The sequence below is a fragment of the Populus alba genome, chromosome 13 (genome assembly GCF_005239225.2).
Source record: "Populus alba chromosome 13, ASM523922v2, whole genome shotgun sequence".
In the NCBI taxonomy this organism is placed as follows: domain Eukaryota; kingdom Viridiplantae; phylum Streptophyta; class Magnoliopsida; order Malpighiales; family Salicaceae; genus Populus; species Populus alba.
Genome location: NC_133296.1, coordinates 5,322,270 through 5,336,625, shown reverse-complemented (window position 1 = coordinate 5,336,625; position 14,356 = coordinate 5,322,270). Strand labels below are relative to the sequence as shown.

At 37.6% G+C, this 14,356-nt stretch overlaps 1 protein-coding gene and 1 pseudogene across 1 annotated transcript; both read right to left on the bottom strand.

The window, feature by feature from the left end:
• Positions 1-2,513: 2,513 nt before the first annotated feature.
• LOC118032464 (germin-like protein subfamily 1 member 16) lies at positions 2,514-3,505 on the bottom strand. The gene is made up of 2 exons (XM_035037174.2): positions 3,356-3,505; positions 2,514-3,196 (listed from the first exon to the last, which is right to left on the bottom strand). Exons 1-2 carry the CDS (start codon positions 3,474-3,476, stop codon positions 2,631-2,633), a joined length of 687 nt encoding a protein of 228 aa, XP_034893065.1. The 5' UTR covers positions 3,477-3,505; the 3' UTR covers positions 2,514-2,630.
• A 4,498-nt stretch (positions 3,506-8,003) lies between these two features.
• LOC140954461 (uncharacterized) lies at positions 8,004-12,622 on the bottom strand (annotated as a pseudogene).
• Positions 12,623-14,356: the final 1,734 nt, after the last annotated feature.

Below are 14,356 nucleotides of genomic sequence, written 5' to 3'. Positions count from 1 at the left end.
AACCGGTTGAGGAGAGATTGCGCTGCACTAGGTTGGCAGTAGGTTGTTGGCCATAACCTCGCTGCTGGAATTGAGGGCAATGGGGAGCTATATGGCCGAAATTCTGACATAGTTGGCAGCGTGGATTTTGCGCCCTATTACGCTGCCAAGAGCCTTGCCTATTGTCACCGAAGAAGGAGTTTTGGAAGTTGCGGTGATCAGGTCTGGAGCCAGCAAATCGGTTGCCTCTGTTGTTGGACTGGTTGGGACGCCAGCCACCGTTGAAGCGGCCCCTACTACGGCCAGAATTGCTAAAAGTATGGCGCTGTGCAACAAGAGCAGAAGATGGAATGCTGGGTGTGGGCAGTAGAGGAGCATGTATGGCAGCAGAAGATTTGTGAAGAAATTCATGTGTGAGGAGATGGCTGTGAAGATCTGCATATGATAAAGGTTCAGCCTTGGTAATAAGACTGGTAACTAAGTCTTTAAACTCTCCTCGAAGACCACGAAACACATATAAATTGAAATCTTCAAGTGAAACTGGCCGACCAGCAGCGGCCAATTCATCAAATAAGGCCTTCACTTTTTGCATAAATTGAGTTACTGATTCATCACCCTGTCGAAGATCCTGAAGAGAGCCGTGAAGTTGCATAATATGAGAGTTGGAGGTGGAAGCGAGAGCTCGCTGAAGAGTGCCCCAAGCTGAACAAGAACTTTGACAGCCAATAACAAGATGCAAAACTTCCATAGATAGGGAGGAAAGAAGAGCACTTAGAATGAGTTGGTCATGTTGTTTCCAGGTTTGAAAAAACAGATTTACCTGAAGAGAGATACCATCATGGGCAAGAACATGTGTTGATGGACATGTGTTGGAGCCATCATCAAAACCAAAAACTCCTTGGCCTAAGAGATAAGGCAGCATTTGCATACGCCAATATAAATAATTGGTGTTTGTTAATTTGAGGGAGATGACTTGATGTGTGAGAAAGGGAGATAATGCTTGCGGCAGTAGAGGCAGCAAACATGGGCTGCAAGAGGAGTTGTTCACCAGCCATGGCAGAGGAGAATCCAGGCGGTGACGTAGTAGAGAAAAGCAGAGGAGGCGCTGCAAGAGAAGAGGGTTGCACTGTCGAAGAAGAAGAAAGTTGGACTACTGGTGCTGCAGAATTTGAAGATGTATGTGGTGGTTGTTCCATTGAAGAAGGGAGGTTAGGAGGGTATGAGAAAATTAGGTTTAATTTATTTTAGGGTTTTGTGGCTCTGATACCAAGTTGAGAATAATGGAATGTGTTGGATTGGCCTTAGCCAACCTTCCTATTTATATAGAGGCAGTAGAACACTGCAGTAACTGTAATGATTACAACATCCTATATTAGAATCCTATTCTGATAGATACATGAGTAACTCTAATGATTACAACATCCTATATTAGAATCCTATTCTATAATACTCTTCATCACTTTAAGGCATAATCTAGAGAAAATAAAAGCCGTCTACTTTAAATTCTAAAGTTAGGTGAAAGTGGATATTTCATTGCCTAGTCTTTCAAATACTGAAACATGTCTCACCTTATTTTTCAAAGACTAAAACATAAGTATTTTTCTTATTTTATTGATTTTAAAAACAAGGCTCTTGGGCATCTTTTCACTATATTTAAAGACTTGGATCATAATAGCAATGCAGCCTTTTTCATTTTAATCTTTAGAGGTTTAAATGGTTTGGGATCCTATTCCAAATCTTGATTGTTGGAATATCATCTTTTTTTGGATGGTCCTTCATCTATAAGAATTCAATTTACCTAGACTTTGCTAATATAATGGTTAATGTGGAGCCTATAAGTGTTAGTAGATTGCAAGATAAGCATATTGAATTTGATTATGACACATTAGGTAATATTTTGGGTATTTCAAATGAAGGAACTAAAGTTTTTGAGATGAAAATAATACCTCATAATTGATGGTTTTGTTTAAGATAAGGCTATTATCTTGCATATTGGTCTGCATGATTTTGCTCCTAGAGCAAAGATTAAGATTGAAGACTTACTACTATGACGTATAATATTTTCAGTCTTAGTGGTAATTGATTGTTTTGTTTATGATAAGGCTATTATCTTGCATACTGGTCGACAATATTTTTAGTCTTTCAAACACTGAAACACGTCAATTTAATTATAATACTTTTATGATGAGGTTACTTTATGTATATGTGCTTGATTGACTATATGAGTAGAAATCGTTCGCTGAACCTACCATATATTATGATAAAAAACATGGTTATGACACATGATCAAAAACAAAAGTCTCTTCCCTACTGTCAATATTTATCAAATTTGTGTATATGCATAGGAAAAAATCAAGTGCATGTCATGAATACATGATCACAACTAATTCTTTTAGCAGTGATGATGACAACATCTTAGGATTCTAAAGCAACAATAAGATATATGAAAAGATACTTTATTAAAAGTGGAATGAAGTTCTCAAAACAAGAAAAAAAAAAAGTGCAAAAAAATTGTCTCAAAGACCCTATTCAAATTTGTTGAAACTTATTTATTCATGAAAATAAATATGAAAGAGGTACGTAGTGATGAAGAAAACATGCCAAACATGAGGCTAGCTACAGCTTCATGTCTTCTTAATAAATGTGTTCTTCTAATTGTTGTTGTCCGTCCAGAACTGTTTCTGAAGATAGTCGACTACCTTCTTGTCCACCTGGAAAGCCTTGGTTAGAACATTAGGATTAATGGGTGGATCTGCTCCAAACACTGCGTTTGCAATTGTAATCACACCAGGGTTCTGGCTGCTTAAACTGGCTAATGCAACGGCATTGGTTTTTCCCACATTGAGCTGGAAATGAATGAGTCCGACTGGGAACACAAAAGCATCTCCGGGATTTAAGACCTTGGTGATTAGGCGATTATCTCCGTTAGCCAGGTTAGATGTAACAAAACCAACATAGAGGGTACCCTCCACGACCACTAGGATCTCAGTGGCACGAGGGTGAGTGTGGGGTGGGTTCAGGCCACCATATGGTGCAAAATCAATGCGAGCCAATGATATGCCAAGAGTGTTGAGTCCTGGAATTTGAGCAACATTGACAGCAGTGACATTTGAACCAACTGGACTGGAAGTGTCCCGAGGAATGTTGAGTCCAGAAAAGAAGAAATCCTTTTCAGTAACTTGCTGTGGGTCCTTGCAGAATTTTCCGTTCACGAACACTGCATGAGAAAGGCATTTGAAGCATGCCCATAAAAGGTCAGTCAATTAATAGAGAATGAAGATATTAAAATATATACAGGATGCATGGTATTTTCAGTGTAATATGATCATGTGACTCCTGACAAAAACTCCTGACGAAACACTTAAAAGGCACATACCACCATCGGTTTCTTTAATGGCAACACAGAAGTCCTGAAGAGGACTAGGATCAGAGGCAGAGGCAAATGAGGAAGCCAAAGCCAGGACGACAAAAACTATTAGAAACTTGAGTCCTTCCATCAGATTCTATACGGATTTTTCTTGTGGAGAGGGGTGAGTTATCTAGCGAGGATGCAAGGCCATTTATAGATTGGAGTCATTGAATTAGTCCTAAATGAAGGCGACGAAGACTCAGTAGGTGCTCGTTCTGTGATGTCAGTGATGAAACCAAGTCCTCAAAACATTTGACATTTTCCGTCATATGCCAATATTCTCTTTATAATACTCTTTCCGTTAACTTAACAGGACTGGGTGTGCATGTCTCTTGTCACAAGGCTTCGTCAAAGAAACTCCGGTGAAAATGTGAGAGTTGGTCGAGAACTAAAGATTGTTAGGTGACGAATTTGTTAAATATACACAAGAATAGAAAATTTAAGATTGTAATTTTAAATATAAAACTTGTTAATTTCTTGACACTAACTTAATTGCACCAACACTACAAGATTTCACAGTTTTTTTGATGGACCGAATCCGTCGGTATGAGATTCAGATTTTGTCTGTAAATTTTTTATCGACTAACTCATCGACGGAAAGTGTCTATTGGCATGTCTTTCGTTGATAATCCCACATTTCATTGCTAAGTTTGTTGGGGAAAAAAATTACTAATGGTTTTACAGACGGAAAATGCACACGGAAAAAACAAATTCCCACTAGAAATATACCAACGGATATATTCCGCCGGTGATAGTGGCATTTCCAGTAAATATGTTTCAACTCTCAGTAAAATACCAACGGACTATATCCGTCTGTGAAGACATCGGTGATTATGGCTTTTTTAGTAAATATTTTTCAATTCTCGGTAAATGTCGACAAACGTTATCCTTATGTGAAAGCGTCGGTGATTGTCGTATTCTTAGTGAATATTTTTAAACTTTTTGTAAAATGATGACCGCTACATTCTATCTATAAATTCGTCGGTAGGGTTTTTATTTTTTTATTTTTGAATAAATAATATAAATTATATAAATTAATAGTAAAAAAAAATTAAGCAAATAAAATTTTATTACATATCAAAAATAAAAAAATAAAGTTAAATAACATTCATTACAAATGGAATGTGTTTCAAAAAAAAAAAATTAGAATAATGGTGGAACTGGAGGAGGAGGAGGAGATTGGTTGATCCCGGGACCATACAGCCAAAAAGAGGGCGCACATGTATCACCACTCTGTAATGTCATGTTCATGACCATTTGGTGAAGTTGTTCATAATTCGCCGAGAGTTGCTCGTATTTTTCGGTGAGATGAGCCATGTGTTGCTGCAAAGCCACGAACTCCTTAGATTGGGTGCTTAATATTGATTGGGAGCTCACAATGCCTGTTGCTACTCAATTTTGGACCCCACGTGCCGGAGATGGTATATACCTCTTTTGAACTGAGTGTAGGAGTTTAACTCATGTTCACTAGAAGATTGGCAAAAGCAGAGAAAGAAATATTTTTAAAAAAAAACCTTGTTTGACCTATTTTCTGCTCTTTTTATCCTTCCCCTTTGCTACCAAAATCATCAGGTCTTCTTAGGTTGATAAGGAGTCTTCATAATGCTAAATTCGTTCCTTCTTTATCTGGTCTTTAAGGTCTCAGAATTTGCACTAAAAAAATGGTTATGTTGCTGTCGCAATTTTTTTGTTCCAACTTAGGCTCTGATTCTGACTTGGTTTCGTACAATATCAGACCATCCTAGCTATATTCTGTCACTCATGACATGTTGAAAAATTGACCTACACCTTTATTAGGTCTTAGGGATCATTATTCTTAGGGCACATTCTCAGTCATATCTGGATGCTCATCATTGTCAGATCAAGAACCTTTTTGACCAACTAGATTACTGCCAGATTCTGTTCTCTAAAATGATTTATGTCACTTCGACTCCTTCATCAAAGTTGTAGTCCTAGATGCGTAGATGAATTTGGGCTTTTGAATTGCTTGATTTTGATATTAGAAGCTCAAGATATTCCTGTTTGAATATCTAACGTGAAGGTAGAGAATTCTGCTACGAGAAGGATATTGACCCGAGTTTGCACTAAAAAAACTCTATTTCCATCACAAACTTTATGATTTTTGTTCTTAGATCATCCTCTCAGTTATATCAGGATTCGTGGCATTGTCAGTTTCTGAATTAGACCCGGAGATCCTTTTTTACCAACCAGATTCCTACCAGATTTTGTTATCTAAAACGATTTTATCTCACTTTGAATCCTTCATCAAAGTTGTAGTCCAGGACATGTAGATGATTTTGGGCTTTTGAATTGCTTGATTTTGATATCAGAAGCTCAAGATATTCCTGTTTGAAATCTAGCATGAAAACATAGAATCCTGCCGCGAGAAGGTTTCCAACCGAGTTTGGTTGCAATTCTGTTATTCAAAACAAATTTATCTCACTTTGAATCCTACATCAAAGTTTTTAGTCCGGGACATGTAGATGGATTTGAGCTTTTGAATCGCTTGATTTTGATATCAGAAGCTCAAGATATTCCCGTTTGAATATCTAGTGCAAAAGCAGGGATTCCTGCCGCAAGAAGGATTTTTGCCCAAGTTTGCAGGGACACAATTGCAAGATGCTTAAAGTTTGAAGACCAATTGCAGTCCAATTTGAATCTTTTTTTGGACCAAGGATCAAATGGAAAAGGTGCTAAAATAAGGAAGTTGATTGAAGATAAAATTAGAAAGAAATTTTGCTGAATGAAGAAATTAAAGAACAGAGATTCGATCAGAAAAGGAAAATAGGGGAGCTGATCACATTTTGCTCTCATCAGAAAAGGAAAATAGGGGAGTTGATCACGTTTTGCTCTCATTTTATGATTTTCATTTTGAGAACAACCCCTCCCTTGTTCGATTTCTTTCCTGCACGAACCTTCTCGGCTAATTTCTTTCCTTTTTTCTTTGCAAATTCCTGCTATTTTCCTTTATCATCATGCCTGATTTTTGGAGCTGCAACCACGTTTTTATTGCCTCATTTTAAAGGGAGCAGCTGGCCCTATGAAAGGAAAGAAAGGAGCCACACCATCCTCTAAAAAACTGGAAAGAAATCACACATGAGCACAAGATCAAAATCAGAATATTGCAGTTTCCTTTTTGCATTTTTTTTTACTGCAAATCAATAGGGATTTGCATCCTAGAATTAATGCAATAAATCTTTCCTAAATAGAGACATGTTAGACTATATATAAGCCCCTCTAATGACCTAGGAAAAAAAAGATAAAATAGGAGAGAAAGGAGTAGAAAAAAAAAACAGCAAAGAGAAAGACAAGAAAAACGCAAGAGAGGCAGAGTAAAAAAAAATGCAGTAAATAGAGGGAGTTTCTTTCTTGCATTCTGGTGTTATTGTGAGGAAAGAGGAGAGAAAAAAGACAAGATGGAGAGGGAGCTTTGCTGCTAAACCTTGACAACAACGTTTGCTTGGTTTTTATTTCATCTTCTAGAGAAAAGAAAAACATTGAGCAGGTATAAGTCTTAACTTTGTCCTCCTTTGCTGCCTTTAAATGTGTTGTGTTGATGTTTTAAAAACATGTTTTGTCTTTTGCTTTGCACATTCGTTTTCAATTTTAGACTATACAATTAGGGGCAGAGCTGGGATTATTTGATAGGGGGGCCAAAATAATATAAAAAGATATAATTTTCTTAAAATTTATTGTACATGAATTGTAAAAAAAAAAAAAAACTGCATGCTTTAGTTTTATTCAAAGAAGTAACTACAAACATATGACAATCTTTGTATAAGATAAGCGGTTTAAAGCAATACCAAATTGAGTCAAAGCTATGAAGTTAATTTCATCTTCATAATGTATTCATCGCTTTAATTTTGTTGGTCGTTGTACCTATCAAATATAAACATACAAAATATATAAGAAACATTAGCTAAAACGATGCATTATTTATGTTTGATAAAACTTTGAAATAAAGTAAAAAATAATAAAGAATGATTCTTACATATTTATTTTGATTGTGCTCATCGTTCTTTCATGGAGTAGAAATCATCGATTATCATATCAATTGCGAATCTTTTAGCAATTTCTTTTTCTATATAGACAATCAAATAATTTGCAAGAAAATCATCTTCCATCCAATTACAAAGTCTTGTTATAACAATCTTCATCGCTGAAAAAAGTCGTTCAGTAGTTGCTGTTGAAACAAGAAGATCCAAAATAAGCTGAATCAACCTGTCAATGAGTGGATAAATTGTTGATTTTTCTGTTTCAACCAATCTTTGACATAATTCAGCAATCGATGACATATTCTTTAACTTTGGATGATTGGGTACATCAAGCTCATAATGTTGCAACTGAAATCTCAAATGAGTTTTTTCTTGGTCAGAAAAGTCTTCAGGATAGAAGTTGTCAACAAGGAAGAATATATCTTCAAAACTAAATAATTTATAGTTATTTTTAGGATCTAAAGATGTGCTCAACTTAAGAAGCTCGATCGCCTGTTCATTGATCTATTATTTAGCTCCTGCAACTGTTAATCAATGATAGCTGTAAATATATCAACTCGATATTGATGCTCAACTATTATTGATTTTGTTTTATGGCGAAGTTAAGTTTAGAGAATGATTTATATGTGAATTACAATGGTTGCTAATAGCTGCAACCATCCTAGCTTGGATTGAAAAAGAGCAAACGAGACTGGGGGAAGCGGCTTGGTAAGGACATCAGCTAGTTGGTCCTTTGAAGAGATAAAGCATACCTGAATTTCTTGCTTAGCAACGCGATCACGAACAAAGTGATAGTCAATTTCAACATGTTTAGTGCGAGCATGAAAAAATGGATTGAGAGATAAGAAGGTGGCTCCTAAATTATCACACCACAACGTAGTCATAGATGATGATGGAAAATGAAGTTCTGATAATAAAGAGCGAATCCATAAGATTTCAGCAGTACCATCAGCTAAGGCCTTGTATTCTGCCTCTGTAGAAGACCGAGCCACAGTGCGTTGCTTCCCTGATTTCCATGAAATAGGAGTAGCACCAAGATATCGAGATAACCACTTGTTGATTTTCGATCATCAATACTGCCAGCCCAATTAGCATCAATGAAACCATGAAAAGACAATGAGGAATCCTGAGTAATATGTAGACCATAAGAAGTTGTATCCTGAAGGTAACGTAGAATAAGTTTAACGGTCGACCAATGATCCTCAGTAGGGGCATGCATAAACTGACATACCTTGTTGACTGCATAACAAATATGAGGTCTGGTAAAAGTAAGATACTGGAGAGCCCCAACAATCTGTCTATACCGTGTCGGATCAGAGTAAGGAGTACCAGATGCGATGCTCAATTTTAAGGAGGTAGATAAAGGGGTAGCAAGTGGTTTACAAGAAGTCATACCTGCTCGTTGGATAATATCAAGAGTATACTTGTGTTGGCTGAGTAACAAACCTATAGAAGTGGATTTAACTTCAATGCCCAAGAAGAAATGAATAGAGCCTAAATCTCGAAGTTTAAACTCTAAACTCAGCAAAATAATTAAGCGTTGAAGCAAAGTCGGGTTACTCCCAGTCAACAAAATATCATCAACATACACAAGTAAATAAAATATAGCACCACTGAAGGTGAGAATAAAGAGTGAAGTATCAACCTTCGATGCCTGAAAACCAATGGAGATCAGAAACTCACTTAATCGGTTGTACCATGCTCGAGGCACTTGTTTCAAACCATACAAAGATTTATGTAGACGACACACATGCAAGGGGAATGTAGGGTCAACAAAACCAGGTGGTTGTGCCATGTACACCTCCTCCTGAAGAATGCCATTCAAAAAGGCATTATGGACATCCAACTGATGAATCTGCCAACCATAGGTGACAGCAATAGTAAGGACTAGTCGAATTGTTGTTGGCTTAATCACCGGACTAAATGTTTCCAAGTAATCAACCCCCTCTTGCTGAGTGAAACCTCATGCAACAAGCCGTGCTTTATATCGATCCACACAACCATCGGCGCGTCTCTTAATCTTATATACCCACCGATTGCCAACCACATTCATAAATGGAGCAAAAGGAACTAATGACCAGGTGTCATTACTGTGAAGGGCCCGAAGTTCTTCTTGCATGGCTTTATGCCAAATCAAGTATTTGTCAGCAACCTTAAATGAAACCGGCTCCTGCTAAGGTAAAGATGAAGACCGGGAGGCAAATAAGACACTTAAGTTGGCATTTTTGGATGAACGTGGGCGAAGCACCATGGAATGAGTGCGTGCAACCTGTGGTTGAGTGGAAGACACACTGTCTTGGCCTTGCTGAAGAGAGAAATGAGACAAATCAACACATAAATCAAGTCCAGGGGGGGAAATAGGGGAGGAACCTGGTGTTGAAGGGTGCAACAGAGGACTAGGCTGAGCAGGGGAAGCAAACCGAGAGGGAGAGCCAGCAGGGGAAGGAACATGGGAGTTGGGCAAATCAGATAGCATAGGGGACGCACATACTACACCCGAAGGAGGAGACCCAGCAGAGGAGAGTGCCACATCAGGAGAGACCGGGGCCATAGGAGACACATGTGAGAGTGACAAGTCTGGACCCGTACCTGTGGAATGAATATGACCGTGATATGCAGGCAAAATTAAGGGGGCGGGAGAGGTTGATGTAGGTGCAGGGGGCTTTGTTGGAGCACTAGATTTGGCTAAATATGGTGCAGAGATAGATGTGAGGGGCTGGAAAGTGACAACAGGGGGTTGTATAGGTGAGGCAATACTCTGTTCAGACTTGTCAAAGGGAAACACAGTTTCATGAAATTGAACATGACGAGCAATATAAAGACGATTTGATGACAAATCAAGACATCGATAACCTAAATGAGAGTTGCTATAACCTAGAAAAACACAAGGAGAAGAGCGGAAATCTAACTTATGAGCATTATATGAACTAAGTAGCGGAAAGTAGAGACACCCGAAAGTACGAAGAAATCCATAGTCAGGAGTTGATTTTAAAAGACATTCAAAAGGAGTTTTATGATTAAGAACTAGAGTTGGCATGCGATTAATCAAATAAACAAAACTTTCAAAAGCAGAACTCCAGTATTTTAAGGGAGCTTTACATTGACTTAGGAGAGTAAGTCCAGTTTCAACAATATATCTATGACGACGTTCGACCATGCCATTTTGTTCATGAGTATGGGGGCAGATAACACGATGATGAATACCAATTGTTTTAAAATAGGTATTGAGTTTTCGATATTCGCCGCCCCAATTTGTTTGAACAAATTTAATTTTTAAGGAAAATTGACGTTCAACTTGTGCTTAAAATCGAGGAAAAACAATAAAAACATCAGATTTGGCAGCCAAGGGGTAAAACCAAATAAACCTTGTATGGGCATCCACAAAAATAACAAAATAGTGAAATCCATCAGGTGATAACATAGGGGAAGGTCCCCAAACATCACTAAAAATCAAGTCAAGTGGAGCTTGAGTTTGATGACCTGTAGTTTTTAAAGACAAACGAGACGACTTACCAAGAGGACATGCTGAACAATTAAAATCAAAATATTTTGACGCATAGGACACCTTTTTATTAGAAGCTAAAAAATGCAAAATACGTGGACTAGGATGTCCAAGACGACGATGCCAGACATCAGTTGAAGTAGAGATTCGGGTGGATAGAAAGGCTTGAGGTAATGATGTGGCAGAGGACTCGGATAGAACATATAGACAATCTCTACTCCGACCGGAAAGAAGAACTTCCTTTGTCATGAGATCCTTAACATAAAATACAAATGGATGAAATTCAAAAAACACGTTATTCTTAAGACAAAACTTCTGAACAGATAGTAAAGGTTTTTTAATGGTAGGAACATGTAAAATGTTGGATAATGTAAATGTGTGTTTGGGTGACTGAATGTGAGAGTGAGCAATATTAGAGATAACAAGACCCTTACCATCGCCAACATGCAAGTGATCATTACCAAGGTAAGGTTCTGAACTTGTCATACTCACAAGGTTCGGTGTCACATGATGATTTGCACCTGTATCAGGAAACCAAGTAACAGGAGAAGCTGTGGGGGTAGTATTAAATGCTAAATTGGCATTAGCTTGTACATGATGAGTAGATAATTGAGAGCACTGCTGGGCAGTATGCCCATAATCATAGCATAGCTGACATTTGATGGTGCGGTGAGAACCCCTAAACCGGTTGCTTTGCTGCCCAAAGTGCTGACTTGAGCCATAGGAGACCCGATTTCCCTGTTGTCCAAACTATGAACCTGAAGCAGAATTTGTAGGACTGAAATTATGAGCTAAACCATAACCATGATTTCCATGATAACTACTACGGTTATTTGGTCGCCATCCCCCGCGAAAACGGCCTCTTCTGCCAGCGTTGGAACCTGACTGCCGCTGCCTAAAAAACACAGATGGTTGTTGGGATGGAGTGGGTAACAGAGGAGCTGTTACAACAGGATGGATATTGGTTTTGTTGATAAATTCATGCGTGAGGAGGTGGTTGTGGAGGTCAATGTACGAGATAGGATCAACTTTAGTAGATAAGCTGGTTACCAGGTCCTTAAACTCGCTGCGTAATCCCCGAAACGCATACAGATTAAAGTCTTCCATAGAGATCAGTCTACCAGCTGCAGCAAGTTCATCAAACAAAGACTTAGCCTTCTGCAGATAGGTGCTGATAGATTCATCATTCTGTCGTAGCTCTTGGAAGGAACCATGGAGCTGCATAATTCGTGAGTTGGAAGGAGAAGCAAGGGTTGTTTCCAGCGTTGTCCAGATGTCGTGGGAGGTGTTACAATCAACCACTAGGTGTAGAACTTCCATAAAGAGGGAGGATAAAAGAGCACTCATGAGTAGGTGGTCTTGTTGCTTCCATGACAGATAGGAAGCATTAACAGTAGGTAAGGAGGTGTCAACAGAAATCACATGAGAGGGAGGGCATGGTAATGAACCATCCACAAAGGGAAAAACACCTTAGCCTAAGAGAAAAGGTTTCATCTACATCCTCTAATACAAAAAATTGGTGTTGGAGAGCTTTAAAGATATTACCTGCTGAGTGTTGGGGAGAGGGATGATAGCAGGGACTTTTTTCATAGAAATCATGACATCTAAAGAGGAAGTCTGAGGCAGTTCGATTTCAGCAGCAGCAAGAGGAGCACCAGATGTAGCAGCTGTCATTGATGGTGGCGTAAGAGAGGAAGAAGAGTGAGTGAACGGTGCAGCAGCAACAAAATTATTCATCATTGACAGAGAAGAGAACTGGACCAGAATAAAGCTGCGATTTTATTTTCTTTGCTTTCTTTGATACCAAGTTAAGTTTAGAGAATGATTTGTATGTGAATTACAATGGTTGCTAATAGTTGCAACCATCCTTTCTATTTATATCTCTAGGGTTGTGTACAATGCTAGAATAGAGTATACTACACATGATAATTATCCTATATAAGGTATTTACATATATAAGGAATCTATTCTAATCTCTTTCCATAATAGGCGAGATCGTCCCACACTGGAAAAACAAGCATCCATATCAGGAACTTCAATGTCTTGATGCTTACAAAATGATGTCACTTCTTCTAAAAGAGTTTCCCAACCATCATCACTTAACTTCTGAATTAAAGTCTTTGTGGTAGTCACCAAATACATAGCATTTAAAATGTCTTGAGATTTCTGTTGTAAAGCTTGGCAAAGCACATAAGTAATTCCCATAACATTCTTCATTATATGCAAAATGAATGCAAAATCAAATGATATTAGCAACTTAAATGAAAAGGCCACATCACCACGTTGAGAATAAGTAGATCCATCTTATCCATCGTCATTGTTTAACCTTTTGGACTGCCATGCCACTTCTTTTTCTAGTGGGTCATATGAACTTCTCATCCATCAATATCGTCTTTTCCAAAGAATTTTGCAAACTTGATTAAGGACTATTTTTTGTAAATTGTTTTTTCATGTCTTGGTAACAGACCATAGAATTTAAAAATGCTATTCTTTCAAATATAATTGATGAAATGAAATCATCAAGATTTAAATTTGAAAGTATTTTAACGAAGATTAAACTTCTTTGATCGAGAACTCAAAACATCTCATTCAATGCTAGGATGCACTTTGGATGTTTGTTTAGGTGTATAAGCCAAATATTGCTTGAGAGAAATAATTTGGATTAAATGAATTTTTTAAATGCATGGTAAATTTGGTAAGAAAAGGCTCAAAGGTAATTTTTCATTCTCAACAAGGGAAACATCTTGCTTATGTTACATTAAGCTTGTCCATTTATTGATAAAGACGAGATGATTAATTGACATGACTTGTGATGCACATTCATATCATAGTTTTGCTTCTCATTATAGAGGCCGACACCTTTCAACAAAAACAAGTCATTCTTTATCGTAAAGGAATTTGAAAGCTCGTAATGTAGGCCATGACTCATGGCTATAAAAGAATGAATAGTCACAAGGCTTAAATGGTGTTTGTAGGTCAAGAGACATGGGATCACTTATTTTTTCAGAAACCTTTTGGGCTTGCCACCTGTATTTTTAGTACTTGATGATCGTTGTCATCATGATCTCAATTCTTCAAATTTTAGACTTTAGCACTTGTCTCTCAATCACGCTGGATACTAAGATATGCCTTGTAAAGTGAAGAGTGGTCCTTTTAGAGGGAATCAAAGGCTGGTATCTTGCGTTAGCATGTTTTGATGAGCGCAAATTTGTTTAAGGAAAAAAGCATTTGAATTGAAGGACTGCCACCTATCATGATAATAATGAATAGAATTTCTAAAAAAAATCATGATTTACTTTTCAAAGAATTGTTTGTTTTTTTTTATTATCACCATGCAAGAAAAATAAATACGGTGTGCAAAAGGATGGAAATGATTGAAAATTGAATTTTTTGGTGCAAAACACCCTTGCCCTAATTTTTTTGGCAATCCTATAGTCACAAGAATCTAGGTTAAACCAGCAATGAGTTGTT